The 19,134-nt window shown below is 36.9% G+C and overlaps 1 protein-coding gene across 18 annotated transcripts in view; it reads right to left on the bottom strand.

Moving 5' to 3' along the window:
* Fhit (fragile histidine triad diadenosine triphosphatase) overlaps window positions 1-19,134 on the bottom strand; it is a 1,362,797-nt gene that overhangs the window by 688,771 nt on the left and 654,892 nt on the right. For 13 of the 18 annotated variants that reach the window (XM_078038558.1, XM_078038546.1, XM_078038548.1 and 10 more), the window contains one exon: window positions 11,288-11,407. In XM_078038558.1, the coding sequence (XP_077894684.1) occupies window positions 11,288-11,390 (103 nt within the window). In that variant the 5' untranslated portion in view covers window positions 11,391-11,407. Of the gene's footprint in view, window positions 1-11,287; window positions 11,408-15,256; window positions 15,316-19,134 lie in introns of all 18 variants that reach the window. The other 5 variants (XM_078038544.1, XM_078038545.1, XM_078038554.1 and 2 more) reach the window with 1 other exon arrangement.

Here is a 19,134-nt window from a genome sequence, read left to right on the forward strand (position 1 = left end):
TTGAAGGGTAGAGAAAGCACACAGGGAGTGATAAACAAGGAAATCAAAGAGATTACTGGGCCCAATCCAGGCAAGATTTGGCCAGTGTGGTAGAGATGGTGAGTAGCAGACACAGAACATATTTCTGAGGAAGAGCCTGCACGTGCACTGAAAGGATGTTTTGAAAATGCTGTCAATCATCCATTCTGGCACCATCTCTATGAGGAAGGATCCATAGAAAATGTACCTCCCTCTTCTGAAGTATTAGAAATATTTCTGTAATTCCTGAATAATCAGTCTATTTTTCCTCTGAAAATATATGCACTTTTCTTCTTCAGTTTGGTGTTAGAAAGTTTCTAACCAACTTTGTCACCAATTTCTAGCAAGTACATAGATTTTTTCTATCTAATGCTTATGTTAACCTCCATGTGGACCCAGCCTAGTTACCTTTTATTTCTTATGACCCAGATTTTTTTTTAATTAATCTTACTATATGCACCACAGTCAATCATTTTTTTTTTTAAAAAAATCTCAGGAAACAGACAAACTAACAGTACCTAAGGACAGTTTTCTTGGTTATTGTGCAAATAATATGTTGGAATAAAGGTTTTCAAAAAAGGATTAGTCAGACAGCTTTATAGTGAGTATGTTATATGAGACAACGTACATGCACGAGAAGTCAAGAAGACAGGCCCATAAAAATTTGACTAACCTGAAGATATAGCTTAAAGAGTTGCTCTAGATTCCTTGGCGAAGGCAAGACAGTAGCAAATACAATCTTGGGAAATCAAAGATCAACAACTGATGAGATACCACACCTTTCTGTTAATTTCTCTCAGCTGAGAAATAACTGACTCCATCAGCCTGGCTGTAATGCACATGGAAATCTAAGAAAACTGCTTGAGGGGTCAGGCAGAGGTCTGAGTCATGCTCAGACCTCTTGTTTCTTGTCTCATTCAAAAAAGGCCACTTGGGAATGATAAATATTATGCCTTCAAGTCTATGTGTCTATACATGTGGATAGGTGTATAAAAACCCTAAGTTCAACATGAGACCTTAACTCAATCATATCCCAAAGATCCTTTCCCAAATAAGGTACCAGTCACAGGTTCCAAGGGTTAAGACTTGTATTCTGGGAGTGTAACCATTCAACCCACCACAAGAATGACAGCAGTAAATGAAAACAGGGACTGATAGGGTAATGCTTGGTGACCAGGAACAGATAGAAGAACTCATGTATAAACCTTGTAAATAATTGTGATAACTTTGGCTTTGAGAAGGGTAAGGAGCCTGTGGTAGGGAGAGTGTGGGACCTAACTAGAGAATTGCCAAGGACTTAACATGTTTAATAGGTCACTATGACTGCTAGTATGCAAAAAAGTTCCAGTAGCACTTAATCCTTGGAATGGTACTTCACTTCCTTAAAAGCATGCCAAACTAAGATTTGAATTAGAAACGGATGTTAGAAAAATCTGGCAAATAGTAGTCCTTCAGAATATATCTGTTGATAAACAAATGAAAGTTCCTTTACCTAAATATCTCATTTTGAACCCAAATTAAATTATCCCATAAATATTTATTTACCATCTACTCTGCTCAGGATTCCATTCCTAAGAGTTAAAACAATCAAATCACACACTGCTATGTAACATGATATCGAGGGATAAGCCACTTTTTTCTTTAGGATATATGTCATGACTTTGTACAAACAAAGACTGAAGAATTTCAACTCGGTGAGGCAAAGATGTGCCACTGTTGTATTCTTTGCCATCACTTTTCTAATCTCTTTCTGTCCCCTTAGCAATATCTTGGGCAGACTCTAAAATTTTGGAGCCATTTTCCATAATTATAGTTCTATCCAGTTTAAATTTCTAGTCTCAGATTAAAATTGCTTGTCCTCCCTAACATAGGCTTGAGATATATATTTAACCATTTGGAGTTATCATTTCTCCTCCTTGTTGAGGCTAAGCTATACGAGTGTTAGACACAGTGTCTGAGGTAACTGGTCATCTATCAATAAGTAAAAGGCTGGTGTTCCTGACCTAGCACCCATTATATGTACTGGGCTCCCTTACAAATATAGGTGGTCTCTGCATGGTTGAGTTGATAGATATGTTTTGCCCCCCAGGAATGAATTCACATTCCAACCACCCTATTCATCCCTGAAGATCCATTCACAAAAGAACAGTCATGTCTCTATAATTCTGCCAGTGGCCTATGACCCAAGTCCCTCTCTGCATAGGCCAGAACCTCACTTGGCTCTGTCTTTCTGAGTAGACTTATGACATCCATAATCCAGGGCTACTTTGCATTCATGGTCCTTTATAGGAACTAACAGGGACCTCTCTGCATAGGCCAGAACCTCACTTGGCTCTGTCTTTCTGAGTAGGCTTATGACATCCATAATCCAGGGCTACTTTGCATTCATGGTCCTTTATAGGAACTAACAGGGACCTATATTTGTGTGCTCCCTCCAGGGGATAGAAAATTTGTTTCCATCTATTTCTAGAAATAGTCCTCCTTGAAGCTTTTTTGTCCTTCTACTACTGACCTCTTCAACAACTTACACACTTCACCCTGTATTCAGAAACACACAAATGAGAAGAGACCCCTGTCGTATACCCATGTACAACCCCAAACTCCACAGAGCAAGTAAGAAGCTGTTATGGTTTAAATATGAAGCATCCCCCAAAAGGTCATGTGTGAGATACAAGGATTTTCAGTGGTAAGATGATTGGATTAAAAGAGGCACAAACTAATCGGTGAATTAATCCACTGATCTGGATTAACTGTGGTGGTAGTGACTATAGGCAAGTAGTGTATGGCTGAAGGAGGTGAGTCACTGGAGTGTGCCTTTGGGGTTTATATCTTGTCCCTGGTGGGTGCAGGGCTCTCTCTGCTTCCTTGTTGCCATGTTCTGAGTTGTTTTCTCTGCCAGGCCCTTCTGCCTCACTTGAAGCCCAGAGATAGAGAGTTGGCCAACCATGGGGTGACCCTCTAAAACCATGAACCCAAATGAACTTTTCTTCCTCTGTTGTTCTTGTCAAGTGTTTTGATCATAGCAACACAAAAGGTAACTAAAACAAACTCACCAAGAGCACTTGTGTGTTCTGCACACTCATTGGATGGCAGTGCCATCACCAGTGGCATCCATCCAGGGAACAAGATGACAGCCTCCTTTTATTGAAATTACCCCCTTTGGGCCTTGGAGCCCTCTTCACATGTGACTTTTGGGGTCAGGAAGGAGCGATTGCTCCAGAGGAGAAAAGAGAGCATTGTAGCATTTCCCATTCCAAACATCTTTCTTTGTTCTCATCCATTCTGCCCTTATGTGGTTTGAGAGCCCAGAGGTGAGCTTCAGTGAGGTGAGTCTGGCTCCCCTGCTGTCTCTTTGTATAGTGGGTGTGGGAAGTGTGTGTCCCCAACTGCTGCCAGCCTTCCCACTGAGGCCCTGGTTGCTTATTCCAAGTAATATGGTGTATTCCTCAACATCTGTCACACTCCTGAGCTTCATGATTGCAGATATGGGTCCATGAGAAAGAGGTTTCTAGGGGACATGTGGTCCCTCAACAGGACAAAAAATAGCAACTAGTCTTCTAGATGTCGGCTTGTGAAGTACTCTAGCAATAGATTTTCAGGGAATTCCTGTTGATTTGTTTTTATCATGACCCAGCTTATTTAAGAACTATTAAAGCAATCATATTTGGTGAAAAGAAGGGCATCGTGGTTGACTTTTAAAATATTAGCATTGAGCAGATAAATCTTAGTTCTAACGAATCTCTTGAATTAGAAATAAATCTTAAGATGAAAAGAATTTCTTGATAAGTACAACCTATTTAAAAATCTACTACAAAGAAGAAAAATTAGAGAGCCAGATGAATTTCGCCCTTCCTAGACTCCTTTTACCTCAGAGCAAATTATACTGCTACAGGCTCGAGTACCTGGCCCCACACAGGTGGCACCAGAGTTAAGCTCACACCTTACAGACTCTCAGAAGTCACAAAAGTTAGTTATATTCTTAAATGGTAATGATGATTATGAAAAAAATAACAAAGCTACTCACATCAAAATGCCTGTGAAATGTGTAAATGAAGGAGAATACATTTAGAAAAATATTATACTAGGAAGTGGGACAAATGGGAAAGGTTTCAGATGTGGGGAATGGCTCTTAAGATACCTAAGCCATGATACATGAAGGTCTGCAGCACATGGGAAGCCAACAAACAATGCAAAGAGAATCAAAAGTCCTGGGTCAAGTCAGGACTCCTGTGAACTGGGGCCAGATAGCTTTTCCTTCTAAACTGCTCATAGATCACGAAGGAAAAAACAATAAAAAAAGATTCCAAAAATGCAGTGCAGGTCATAGCATATCTTAATTCATTTACTTAAAATGTCATTTTAATGTAAGATATTAATGCGTGTATATGTACATATTTTCCACAACCACTGCCACTACTGCTGTGTGTGTGTGTGAGCACACATACATACACGAGAAAGGCAGAGGACATTGCCTCAGGACCCTTGTGCTACTGGGGGGCTTCCCTTACAATGAGAGGAAGATGGCCATTAGAAGCAGTTCTGTTGCTTTTATTCACCAGGAAAGCTCCAACTGTTCTAGACTCAATGGTGTTAATGAACAAACAGCCCACTGGATCCCAGCGACGTAACAACAGCCTCCCCCATCAGTCTTCATCTCTGAAACCAGGGCTGTGACTGAGTGTGCACTTTGGCATGGCCATCCCGGCTTTAAAATAGGGAAGTACTTCAGTATTTATTGCCCCTTGAATGCTGCTCACTCACCATCTCTTTGTCTCCTCCCGGGGACACTCCAGATCGCCCCACCATGCAGAAATTAATAGGCTTCTGTCTGGCACAGCAGTGAGCTTCCAGGAACTACCGCTGACATTGGTCAGTGCTATGTGTCATTCTAATTGTTGCATATAAAAATAACTCCCCTGCCTTAGACACAGCCACCCACATCCTAATCCTCAACTGTGGTACATATAAGCCAAACCAAAGACTCCTGAAATACATTCAAAGCCTGTGGTAGAAATCCCAGGAAAATAGTTTAGAGTACAAAGCCAGTTCAGATATCTAGTACTGCAGAAATCTTAGGGCAACAGCAATTTAGGACTTGTGCCCAAAAGCTATTTGCAAATTTATAGTTATTTTTTTCAGTCAATTAGCTTGAGGAAGGAAATGAAAGCTAAGTAAATAAATTAGATCATTAATTTGCAATAAATATAAATTAATTATGCTAATTTTAAGAATTGAACATATATAGATTATGTACATATAATAAATAACACATAAGGAATACACATAAGATTCTATTAGGAGAAAGCCATCTTGATTCAGTACATTGTAGAAAATCCATGTATATTCACTAAATAGATTTTAACAGTTTTGATGTGTGTATGAAAATATAGGATAAACATTAACTGCCTACTGATGTTCTAGCAAATTTATTTTCATTCCAAATGGAAATTAGAATATATTTTGCATTATTTGAGTTAATTACATGACATTTCTTATGAATAATGATGTATTATTCCATTCATTACTTCTAATTATGCTTCTTTACAAGTGTAAAACTGGCAACACCATCACCAGCCTTTTCCTGTTCCTTACAATCTGATGACTTGCATGAACAGCAGGTCAGAAATATGCCTACAATGTAGTGAACAGAGTTCCATCATTGTTAACCAGCAAGATTTAAAACTACCTGAGAAAATTGCATGTGAAAAATCAATAGAAATGGGCAGATTTCCCCATTACAGGATACCTGTGTTAGCAATCAGTGTGAGAAATGTTCAAAGTGTTATTTTGAACATGTGATTATTATCATAGCATTTGCTAGAGCTGGAGACAGACAACATCCCTGATATTCTCCTCCCCTGTATACACAATCTTTAACAGACTTTTATGTACAGATTGGCCGCTTACAAAGGTATCCTTTTCTGGTTGGTAAAATGATTCTATAGACTTTGTGCAATTCTGAGACATGTACCAGCTGATAACCCTGATTGGGAAACAAACAAACAAACAAAAAAGAAGTAGTAGTTGTTGAATTGTCCTCTTATGATGCATAACCAGGTCAGGCCTGCCCAATCCACCCACTCACAGCAGTGTCTAAAACTTTGAGGTAAATTCTATTATGGAGAAGAGGTCAAGGTCAAGAAAAGATCAAAACTAGGACATTAAGCAACAGGGGCTAGGTGAACCACAAAGCCACCACACATACCTGTATCCTCGCCAGAGAGCAGACAGCAAAGAGACAGGAATGTTGAGAGGGACGTAGAGAGAACAGGACATAGCTTACAAGAGGTATAGAGACCAATAGGGACATGCTTTACTTACTATATCATGGATAAATTACCTTCATTGGAAGGATCCAAGGCAAGGAGCATGAAGTCCATACACTTTTCTCTATACAATTTCAAATCTTCCTTGCATTCATATAGAAATATCCATTTCTCTTTCCCTTGTGGTATCTATAAATCACACCCTGCTGACCCCCAGTACAGCCTGAGAATCATCCTCAACACTGTTAGCTCACTACCAACTAATAAGCTGGCATTTGGGATAAAAAGCATTTGTTTTCTACTCAGGAATCTCTCAGATCAACATCAAGAAGGATAAAAGGTCACAAAATGATTATCTTACAATGGGGACTGACTGGATCCTCTCCAGCATATCCTAGACACTGAAAACAGAGGTTGATCAACTCAGAGACTGATGAAAGCATCCACTTCCTTTGTTCTTGCTGACAAATGTCAGGGAAAGCTGGTTCTAGCTGGGCACATGTATGCTAATAGCCCAGGGTAGGTAAGTGTCTGGAAATCTTTTCCAAAGGGCAGGGGAGATCCACCTGAGCAATCTCTGCTATATTCATATCTTTCAACACAACTTTTCAAAAGAAGAAAAAAAATATGACCATATGTCCACAAATAAACCTATGTGCCCACTACAGCTCAGGCCAAAGGCAGCAAGTTCACCTTCAAACATCTCTACCCAAGTATTTAAGCTAGCTGATATACATAGGGCAGAGTTAAGACATGTGCTTAGGGCAATTTTAAGAGAACAACTCTATCTTTAGCAATAAGTATATTAAAATAGTACTTGTGCTCTTTTTATTTGTACAGGAGGGTTTTAAAAGAAACATTTTTGAGAAAAGACAGATCATCAGATCACTAATAACTGCGGTTTCCTGAACAATTAAAGGAATTCACAAGATTGCAATCCACTCAGGAAGTGACAAATATTTCTGATTTTTATGGAAGGACTGAAAGGGCACTTTTATCTATTTCATAAGAATCCTTGTTAAGTAATGATGTAATTTTTGTTAGTTTTTTACTTATTTTAGGAATACTAAATGTAGTAATAATCTGAAAATAGAAAACATTTCACTGCATATTTGCAAAGGTAAAATTTTGTATGAAGAGAGATTTGCCAGAGTTTTCTTTTTTATCTATTAAGGTTGGTTCTTCCAGCTCAGGTTCCATTATCCCAAACTCTGTTTCTAATGCATCAGCAGAAATGTCCTCTAAGTTACCTCATCTTATTCTTCACAAACGCACTTTGTAAGCTTGCCCTCCATGCATCATGCTAACAATATTTGGCCCTGATAACATTTTATGTATGATGCCCCTGTTTGGAAAAATCTGCTCTTTTTAATAACTGATTCAATAAACTGTTGACAAATGGTTTGTTTAATATAGTACAGCCAGCAGCAAGGTTTGTCTCTGTTATGACACACCACATTCAATCCATCCGCAAACGCTGCCATGTCCCCCTTATGTTAGGGCACCTTTTGCCATTCTGAATAGCAATCCAAAGATCAATACGCTGTCTGCTGAAAACTACAGGACATAACAAATGAATCATTTTATTTACAATAAAAGCCCCAGTCCCCAAATGAATTCCACTCATGTTCAAATTCACTTTTCATGCTCAACTCGAGAGGAGAGGTAGATGCAGCGTAGTGCAGAAGGAATAGTATGAACCACAATGGTTCAAATTTATTTAAGCCATGAACAATAGCTGGGGTACAGCAATACACATGAACACAGCATTCGCTGCAAAATCCTGGAAATGCCCTCTCCAAAATGATGCTGTTCTCTCACCAAGAAACCCTGAAAAAGCGTTTTCCAGTAACAAGAAATTAATGGATTAAGAAATTCTGACATATTCTTCTAGAGTGTTGCATCACAGAGGCCAAAGCTTATTCAATGGGCTTTAAACACTGTTGGCAAGGATCAGAATGTTTGCATTAGGTGAGGACCAGGAGGGACTGAAGTGGCTTTTTTTAGAATTTAAAACAACAACAACAACAACAACAACAAAAAAAAAAAAAACAGTCTCATTTCAAAAGCATATCTTCGGCCCCTGATCTGACAATTCCTTTCCTACTCCAAAAGCTATTAAAAAAAAAAAAAAAAGCCAGGGAGCAAAGTCATAAGAGAAATGGAGTAGGTAGCAAAATGTTAGCAAGGACACAAGTTCAGGGATAAATAACATTTCCAAGTCTCTCATGAATGGCACACTCCCCAAAGGTCGCCTAAATATCATTAAGTAGAAAAAAAAAATCCAAACTACAAGACGAAATGGTCTGCTTTACATGAAGATGCCAAAATACTGTCCTTAAAATACAAACTTGTCCACTGACAAATTAACATGCAGAGAGAAATGGAAAAGCATCTTTTCCTATCTGCCATCAATTAATTCACTGCTTTTACACTTAAGTCAGTACATGGATAACACATAACTGTAAAAACAGAGTTGTAACTGACAAAGGATGAAGTTTGGAAAGTATGGTTTGGTCATAATAATAAAAAAATCATAAATCTAAAAAAAAAAATCAAATAACAAGACTGGGCTTTGGGCATGGGAATATGAAAAAAGGATCTTAGCAGACTCTTACTCTCCCATGCCATGAACTAAACAGTACAATATGTTCCTGGTGTTCATAGTTTCCCTTTGAATTCAGTCACTGTTGTACTTTGTGATGCTAAGACAAGAGAGTTGTACAAAAGTAGGTCCCTATGGGCTGGAGTTGTAGCTCAGTGGTATGAGGCACTGGGTTCGATCCTAGCATCATATAAAACAAATAAAGGCATTGAGTCCATATACAACTAAAAAAAATTAAAGAAAAAAGAGTAGGTCCTACCCGCAAGAAGGAATAATTCTGTGCAAAAACAAAAGAATGCACAGTTCTGACATGAGGCAGAGTAGCAAAGTTTTGAATTAATCACCATGTTAGCAAGGAACCAAGCATCACAATGAGGATGCCATATATCTTACCTAACAGGGAAGAATAATTATGAACACGCCTCACTTAAAAAAGCAAGGAGAATCTAGAGGTAAAGAGTAGCAGAGGAAACTATGGTCAAATATAACACATTTTTAGGAAATAGCTAGAAAGAAGAAAAATTGGGTCTAGACAATAAAAGGCTTTAAGAACCAGGCTAAGGAGTGAGGACTTTTTCTTCACAAAAACAGAGACTCATTATTTATTTTCTAGCAAGGGAACAAAAGAGTAATATGATCAGAGCTGTGGTTCAGAGTAGGGTGGAGGCTAAATGGGAGGAGCCCAGAGAGAGGGAGTTGCTAAAATCCACATGACCCTCACCAAAGAGCTAGAAGGCAGGCTGGATAGAATGCCAGGGGAAGATAAAAGCCCACTCTGGACTTCTCCCATTCATTTTATGAAGTGTTAATGAGCAGAGCTATCCACAGCTTCAATTCCCCCCAAATCTCAGAACAAAAGACTGGCTTTCTGCAAGCAAATGAGTATCTTATTAAGATGCTTCTCATAGTTATAACCAAACAGAGTTTACAAAGGTAAAGTGAAATAAAAAATTCCAAAATCTTCACATAAAAAGGATCATCTGAATATATTGTCTACTGGCCCCAAGACCATTTTCAACACTGTAGATGTGAAATAGATTTCAGAAATGTTCTGGCTGTCATTGTTCCTGTCCTCAGAAACACTGGGCACTTCTTGCAAACAAACCAATACGAAGAGACTTCACATAACATTATTTACCAGTTTATTGATTGATCATGATTTTTGTAAATCCACAAAACTTAATTAATTAAAGTTTGGATTCAGGGAATTCAGAAGTCTATCATATAATCACAATTATCTTTTGTTACATGTTTTTCTATCTGTCCCTTTTTTTAATGGCTTATAATGATTAGGAAGGAAGGTTATTCATAAAGGTAGGTACTTTGAACATATATAATAATATAAATCGTAACTGAAAAAAATCTTGGCATATCTGGGCTTTCAGAATTCATTCATTTCCAAGTCAAATCACATCTTAGTACAGAAAATATTATCTTAAAATATGACATTTGATTCTTATTGTACTCTGCATAACAAAGAAAACAATTTTTGAATAGCCACTATAAAATTCACATGTACACAATCACAAGCAATACTTAACAAAAAAAACCCTTTTAGTTATAGATGGAAACAATACCTCTATTTTATTTATTTATTTAGATGTGGTGCTGAGATTGAACCCAGTGCCCCACACCTGCTAGGCAAGTGCTCTACCACTGAGCTACAACCTCAGCCCAAGCAATATTTTGAACAACATAAAAATAGCTCCCCTGAGTGTTTCACCAATTCCTACATCTCCCACTGCAAACTAGAGTAAAGCTCCTAGTAGTCCACAGGGGAAAGAAAAGTCCTTCAAAGGAAATAAAACAACTCTACCACCAGCAACACTAGACAGTGGTCTAGAAGCCAGGTCTTCTCCCAGGAGAAAATGCCGTGTCTGATCACAATAGGAAAAACAATTTTCATAAGTATGTATACATGTATGAATTTAATTAAAACTCACAATTTGAATGACCTGTAAGAGGTAATGAAACAAAGATTCAAATTCTCATGTAATCCCTTAATTCCACAACACTTAGTTGCAATCCAATTTCTAACCTACCATTAAAATTCACAATGGATAAAACGAACATGAAGTGCCCATGATATTCATTGGGCCAATTTTAGAAACACCTATTTATTTACCCAGCTACTATAGTGAAAAGGTCAAGCAAAAATTCACCTCCAAAGCCACAGTTGCTAAGCAACTCTTCTCACAAGTTCCGCAACACTGATCAAGCATATTACTGGTGCCACCAACTGGATTCAAAGAAACGTGAATAACATCTTACCTGGTCTCTCCAAAGTGGGAGGGAGGTGGATCCCTTGCTTCCCTTGGGTGGACAGTCACTGAAGGCCAAGCCTGCATCTGTGTGGTTGCATACCTTTTTATTTCACCCTCTTACAAGAAAAGGATACGTCCTGGTACGACCGGTTTCCTATTCACGAGAGCAAAGGACAGCTCCGTTTTGAGAAACACCACAGAGGGCTTGATAAGATGTTGACCAAATCTGAATGCCATTTCCTTACACTTGAGGTCTGAAAGAAGACAATTTAGAAAATGGACATTAATAAAAGTTAAATAAGAAATTCAGTTCATGTAACACTTTAAAGAAAGCAAATTCTATTACTAAAGATTCTTGGTTCTAAAGAGGATGCCATTTAAACTGTCTGCCATTTAATATCCACCCAGTTGAATTCCAGGTAAGTCCTCCCTAAATACTCCATTGTCCTTACTATGTTGCCTAGATTTGAGAGAGTGTTTTCAAGCCAAAGCTTGCACCTGATGACAAAACAGCCATTCACTCTTAAATCCTTCTGCTCTGCAGGTTGCCACCTCAAATCCAACAGGTCCAATTTGTCAAGTACTTATTTTTACCCCAAACATTTTTGTCATCTTTGCTAAGCTGAAATTTTTCATTGTTAAATATTGACTACAAACCTTCTAATTCTTAAATGCTTCTCTCAAATGGTTTTTATCTTTGTTTATATAAAAGCAATTTTGAACCTGTACAAACACTGTCTGACCTTGCCTACAATTACAAAACACACAAGCACTCCAGAGAACTATTCCAGCATATTTTCTGAAATTAAAAAGAATGAAGGAACAAAACAGTTTGAGACGGGAATACTTCTTTCTGGTTGGGCTGACCCAGAGCCTGGATGTAGTAAGGTACACAAATTGTTTCTTTCTTTCTTTCTTTTTTTTTTTTTTTTTTGCTTTCTTTCTTTTGTTGACTAAAAGGGAAAAAAAAAAAAGCCCAAAAAGGGAGTTGAAGAGAGTAAGCATTTGACAATTAGAGTGAGATAAACCCACAAAGCACCAAGAAATGATTTCTCTAATAGGTGATGCCTATATGTGAGAGAGCCGTTTTCTAAATGACTAAGATACACCATCTCTGGAAAACTACTTCATTTTTCAAATTTGGTAATAGCCCACTATAAAACTGACAAACATAGATCAATCTATGAAAAAACAGAACAATACAAAAAAGGATAAAATCAGAAAATGGTAGGCTATTTTATAAAGCAGACTAATGCCTCATAATTTAATTGGCCAAATGTTCTAGGTGACACACCAAAAAAGACAGAGCTATGCAAATGTCATTTATTACAGATGCACCCATATAATCAGAACTTGACACATTACAGCTCAAGAACTAGGAATGGGGAAATATCTCAATGGCACAGACAATGGTTTTTAGAATACATACATCTAGCTCATAAAAATGAAGAACAAGGATGTCAAAAATCATCTAACCCAATAGTTCTCAAGATATGATTCTTTGACAGTAGAATTGATGTCACCCAGGAACTTACTAGAAATGGGAGTTCTCAGGTACCACCATAAACTTACTGCATAAGAATCTGGGAGAAGGGCCCTGTGATCTGAACTTTAATAAGGCTCAGATGAATGAGAACCACTAATGAAACCTAACTATCATATCTATCCTTGGGTCCTTTCCTACAGAATCTCTGCGAAGTGGTTGGCTAGCTTATGCTTGAAATATCCCAGAGATGGGATGTTTGCTATACATTCCTTCTAAGATAATTAACTCCCCCATTAGTTACTCTTAATACCAAGTCACCCATTTGTTGAGGATTTATTCCTTGGGGCCATATAAAACAAGAATCATTCAAGCCACAGTGCCTCAGATATTTGGGTTTAACCATTCTTTATTTCTTCTAGTTTTTCTAAAAAGAAACATGCAAATTGTGCAAACCACTCCAGAACAATACTGGTTCTAGAACCGGTAATCCCTGTGGTTCTTTGCCTCCCCAGAAGCTACTTTCTAGAGTTCTAACCACATCACTTTTATTTTCTTTGGGGTATACTTCACCCTAGTCTACAGATGGGGCTCTTCCTACTGCCAGGTACCAGAGATGGGCACTTCTCTGGCATTATCACTGCTTCAGGAGAGGACATGGAACACAAAATGAGTCATTGAAGGCAAGGATATCTTCCCAATGATTACTGCTAATATTAAAGAGAGCTTTTTTTAGCTGAGTTGCCAGACTGGTTAAACATGAACTCAAATAGCTAGAGATCTCCCTAAAAACATATCAGAGCTAACATGAGGCAAACAGAACCAAGAAACAGAGACCCACACCTGATGACATTGTCTAAGTATCTGGATATAACAATGCTAGAAAGAATTATGTCCCTAGAATTTCCCTTTGCAGACGTTTGCACAGTCTTAAGCATAGGCTGTATTTGATGAGCTTCTATTATCAAGAGTCCATAATGGGCTCTCCCTGGTAGTTTTATTTTTCTCTTATCACTCTCCCATTCACCCTTTATGCCCAGCACCATCCCTCCCCCTTGATTAAAGGATTCACTTTTTCACAATTAATGTACTATTTGCAACCCTTTATGTGTTTGTATACATATATTTCATATGTCAAAATATATTCAGGGCTCTTCAAATCATATTTTAAATCCCATTCTTCTGTTTTCTCTCAACATTCTTTCAGAGACTATCAATGTTGTTATAAATACCCCCTTATCTCTTATAGCTTCTCACTGGATTCCACCATGGAATTCTGGTCCCTCCCCACAGAGCTCATGGACTAGTCTTTTACCACAAACACCACTAACTGCCATCTGCAGGTGTATTTCCCTAGATACCTATACTACACTTCCATTATGGGTTTCAGGTAATATATGTACTTAGGTTTTCTAAAATACATGCACCAGTTTGTATTCCCAGAGCAATTCATGAAGATTTGTTTTCCTACACTCTTATCAGCACTATTATAGTATCTGCTCTCCTCACTTTTACTGGTTGATTGGCAAATGGTGTCTCTTCTTTTTAATTTGCTTGTTTCTTATAGCAATGTGTGTACAAACTACCAATTTGCTCTCTTTTTTCTTGTTTGCAGTTCTTAAGAATAAACCCAGTGATATTCACAGGCTAGGCAAGTGCTCTACCACTGAGTTATATCCCCAGCCCTATTTGTTCTGTTTTTATTACTCTCCTCCCTTCTACTTTCTGATTTTTTCAGAGTCCCTAGTATATTCTGAATATTGATTGTGGCCTATTAAACATGACAATTATATTTTTATCATGTGCTAATTTTTCTGCTATTCTCTCAACTGAACAAAATGCATGCATTTTGGGGCATTCACATTTTCTTTTTTTTTCTTTCTTTTGTGCTCTGTGAGTCTTATGTAACATATCCTTCTCTATCATAAGGCTACCAAATATATTCCTTTTTTGGTGGTGACAGTGTGGCAAGGGGGACTAGAGATTGAACCCAATGATGTTTTATCACTGAGCTACATCCCCCCCCCTTTTTTTTTTTTGAGGAAGGGTTTTGAGGCCTTGCTAAATTGCCAAAGCTGGCCTTGAACTTGAGAGTCTTCTGCCTCTGCTTCCAGAATCACTGGGATTACAGGCATGCATCACTTTATCACTTTGTCCAGCTTAGGTAGCAAAACATATTCTTGAATGTTCTTTTATAACTTTTATATTCTTCACTTTTAACAGATATTTATTCATTTCACATGGGACTTTGTTCATAATATGAGATATGAAAACAGTTTCACTTTTCTCCTTTTATGAGTCAATTTTCTTTGTACTGATATGTGGGAATGACTACACTATATCTTATATGTACATAGGAATGAGTCTGGATTGTTTTAGTCTGATTCCATGCCAGATGCTGTAGAAGAGAGGTTACTAAATTATTTCTGCAGAGGGACAGATGCAGCAGTTGGTGCTTCAACTACTCAATTCTGTCATCACAGCATGAAAGCAGTCACTGGCAATATCTAAATGAATAGGTGTGCTGCGTCCTAATAAAACTTTACTTACAAAAACAATTCCAGACTATATTTGATTGTGGGCTGTATTTGCTAACTCTTGTTACAGATTTGCTACTTACCTTATGGAGAAAGAATTTATTTTTCTTGATTTACTCTCCTACAGAAATTTACTCTGCTCCTTCAAAAAAAAAAAAATTCTTGGTTATTTGTTGGACCGGATTTGAATTTTAATGGAGGGGATATGTGACATCTTCACAATATTCCATAAAGCCATTTATGAACACTGCATTTATGCTCTTTAATATCATAATAAAACTCTTGTAATAGAGTTTTAAATTTTCCTTACATGTTTTATGCATTCTATCTTAGATTTATTCCTAGATAGCTTAGTTTATGTCACTATTATAAATGGTATCTTATTGTCATAGTTCATAATTGGTTACTCCCAACACAGAGGAAAGCTATTGATTTTTATGTGTTACTCTTACAGCTAGCAACCAAGCTGAACTCTTGTATTACTGCTAATAGTTTCTGCTGATTCTCTTTGATTTTCTATATAAATGATTTCACATAGAGGTAATGACAGTGTTATCTCTCATTTCAATTCTTTTTGTTTCTCTCTCTGTCTATTGCAATGGTCAGGTATCTGGTAATGTGTTGAGAAGTAAAAGCAACAGAGTCATCCTTGTCTTGTCCCTGTTATAGATTTTTAGTAGAAAGCCTTTATCAAACTTGAAAATCCCTTGTATTTTAAATTTGATAAGGATTGATTACATTTATAAAAAAACCTTAATACATGTTTTATATCAATGAAGATGCAACCGCTTCTTCTTTGCCATGAATATGGAAAATGACATTACAGATTTTTTTGAAATATTGTGCTATCCTTTCACATTTATGTTTGATTCAGTCACCAAGTTTTATTTAATATTTAGTATCTCTCAATGTCATAAGTGAAGTTGGCCAACATTTTTTTCAAGCCTCAACTTAACCTTGTTTATTAAAACCAAACTTAACCGGTTCATTTTTTGTGCTAAAAGAAATTTTTATAAAGGAGTATTTTCTGTTCCTTGCAAGTTAAGCAGAACTCACTTGTAAAACTGTAACCCTTTTCCTCTTACAGGGAGGACTAACTTTTGATGATCATTATGATTTTTATGTTTTCTGATCTACTCAAGTGTTCTTTCCTGTATCAATTTCTTATCCATATATCCTTTCACACAAATTTAAATTTTTATAGATAAAAATTCACACTTTAATCAATAAAATAATTATAGATCATTATTTTAAACTATTTTTGTATTTTATCACAATATATGTAATTATTTTTTCTTCACCTGTCAAGGCTACATCTAACATTAAATTTTTCAAAGAATCAACTTCGGTTTTTTCACTTTTAAATTATTGTTATATCATGACTGATTTTCTGCACTTCTTTCTTCTGATTCTTTTTCCATTCTCGCTTCTTCAGATTTACTATGTTACAGTTTTTCTGGTTACCTGAGTCAAACGTTGAGCTTATGGGGTTTCTAACTTTGTGATTTTCTCTTGACTAACAAAAGCCATATATTGCCTTCCAAGTATTCCATTAGCTCTTTCACCTACTGTGCTTTTATTATCATTCAGCTCTGAAATTTTGCTATTCTTGTTATCATTTCCTATTTAACCTGAGGGTTAGTTCATAGTATGCTTTTTCATTTTCAGACATATGTAATGTTTTTGCTATCTTTTCGTTAATAATGTCTGACTTTATAGCACTGTAGTTAGAGAAAGGAACCTTTATACTCTTGGTTTTTAGCATTTGAGGCTTCCTTCCTGACCCATTAGAAAATGAAACTTGTGCATAAACTGCACCCCCTCCAAAATAAAAGGAATTCTTCTTTTGTTGAATCAATTCTATGTACACAGATCAAAGTCATTGTTATCCAAAACTATCTCTGCTTACTTTTTGTCTCATTGCTTCACCAGTTTCTGAGAACAGGTACATTTCTAACTATAGTTGCTAAACCAAAGGCAAATGCCATAAATTGCTGTTTCCTCTATATTGCAGCTATTCTTTAATAGACATGTAGATATTCCTGCTTGTTTTATCCCTTTCATTTATTGTTCCTTTTTTTGTGTGCATGTGACAAGAATGACTTTTTCCATCACCTCTTCAATCTGTGTAATATTTTAATATAAATATCAGGACCTTGTTTTCTATATTAGAGAATACACCCTATAAGTTTAACCCATCTATATTTATGCCAATTGTTTATTTCAAACATCTTCATCTTTTTATTTTACTTCTTCTCTTTACTACCTTTCATAGTTAAATCAGGAAATTTTTCCATGGTTATGAAAATTACACTCTATTTTGTTTCAGTAACAGTTACTCTCATACTGAATTTCCCCATCAGTATCAATGTCCTTAACATACTCTTACTACCTCTGATCTCTGTCAGATATCATACTCTATCTTCCTCAGGTCCTTATTTCTGGCATGATCAAATAATACCAAGTTCTAATTTCAAGTAACTATTTACATGTTTTTTAACACCCTTATTCCCACTCTCTCTAGTACACTTTGAGCTCCAACATCATTGCCTGTTTTGAATCTTAGCTTCCTCTTTGGTTCTTAGTTCCCTATTTTCTTCAAAGTTCAGCTATACCTTTGAATGAACATTCACCTCATATAAAGTTATTTTCACTAGAAAATTTTCTCATTACTCCATCATGCACCTAGAAACTAAAGTTGTTATTGTGTTTTTGCACAAAAAATCACTAAATTCTATATTTCCTCTTATTTCCTACTTTCCATTCCTTCCTCCTGGATTAACATCATTTATTATTGCTATAATACATTCTCCAAAATTACTTTCCTAAAGGGTGTACATGTGGCAAACTGAGATTTTATCAGGATATCTTTATTTTACCCCTCCATTTAAATAAGTAACTATTCATGATATTCTAAGCCCAAAATTTGCTAGTCTCAGCACTTTTAAATTATATTATTCCTTTGCCTTCTTGCATTCTGATATGGCTATATAGAAAAGACCAAGGACAACCTGCTTCCTGTTCACCATAGGATGTTCCAGTTTTTAACCTCAAAATTTTTACACTTTGCTAAGGTCTAAGTGAGGACTACATATTAGTTTCCTGAGAAGATCCTAACAAATCTATGATCCCTCTAAAGTCTCTAGTGCAGAAATCTTGCTTCTTCCTAGCTTCTTGTGATTGTCAACAATCCTTAGTATTCCTTGGCATGTAGTCACATCACCTTAATAGCTGTCCCTACTTCCCCTGAGCATCATGTGGCCTTCTTTATATGTATGCAAATACAAATCAATCAATTTAGGGCCCAGTTTAACCAGTATGATCTTGTCTTAACTTTAATTACATATTCAAAGATCCTATTTCCAAAAAAAGGTCATGCTCGAATTTCCTTACTGGGGATGCTATTCAAGCCACTATAGAGTAACTTTACTATAAGTTCATTTCCACATGAGGAGTTTGATTTTCATGGCATTTTCTATATGCTTATTCATTTTTTTTCTTCAAATACCCTCTGACGTCAGTTAACTTCTTTGCCTGTCAAGGATTCTACTTGACATTGCTATTCATTCTATTTCTTAACTCTCATCTCAGTCTTCTCATGTCTCCATTTCTTCCTGATGCCTTTTTGGAGAGAGCCTCAGTCCAAAATTGTGCTACTCATTTATCCACTGAGTTAGTTCCTGACATTGTATTTTTTTTTTCAATGGGTGGGGTACCAGGAACTGAACTCAGGGGCACTCTACCACTGAGCCACAGCCCTATTTTGTATTTTATATAGAGACAGGGTCTCACTGAGTTGCTTAGCACCTTGCTGTTGTTGAGGCTGGCTTTGAACTGAAGAGCCTTCTTCCTCAGCCTCCCAAACCACTGCAATTACAGGTGTGCACCACTGCTCCCAGCTCTCTAACATTGTATTTTGAGCTTACTTTCCATTTTCCCTCTATCCCAGGCTACCCTACTC

Source organism: Ictidomys tridecemlineatus, chromosome 2 (assembly GCF_052094955.1).
Source record: "Ictidomys tridecemlineatus isolate mIctTri1 chromosome 2, mIctTri1.hap1, whole genome shotgun sequence".
Classification (NCBI taxonomy): Eukaryota; Metazoa; Chordata; class Mammalia; order Rodentia; family Sciuridae; genus Ictidomys; species Ictidomys tridecemlineatus.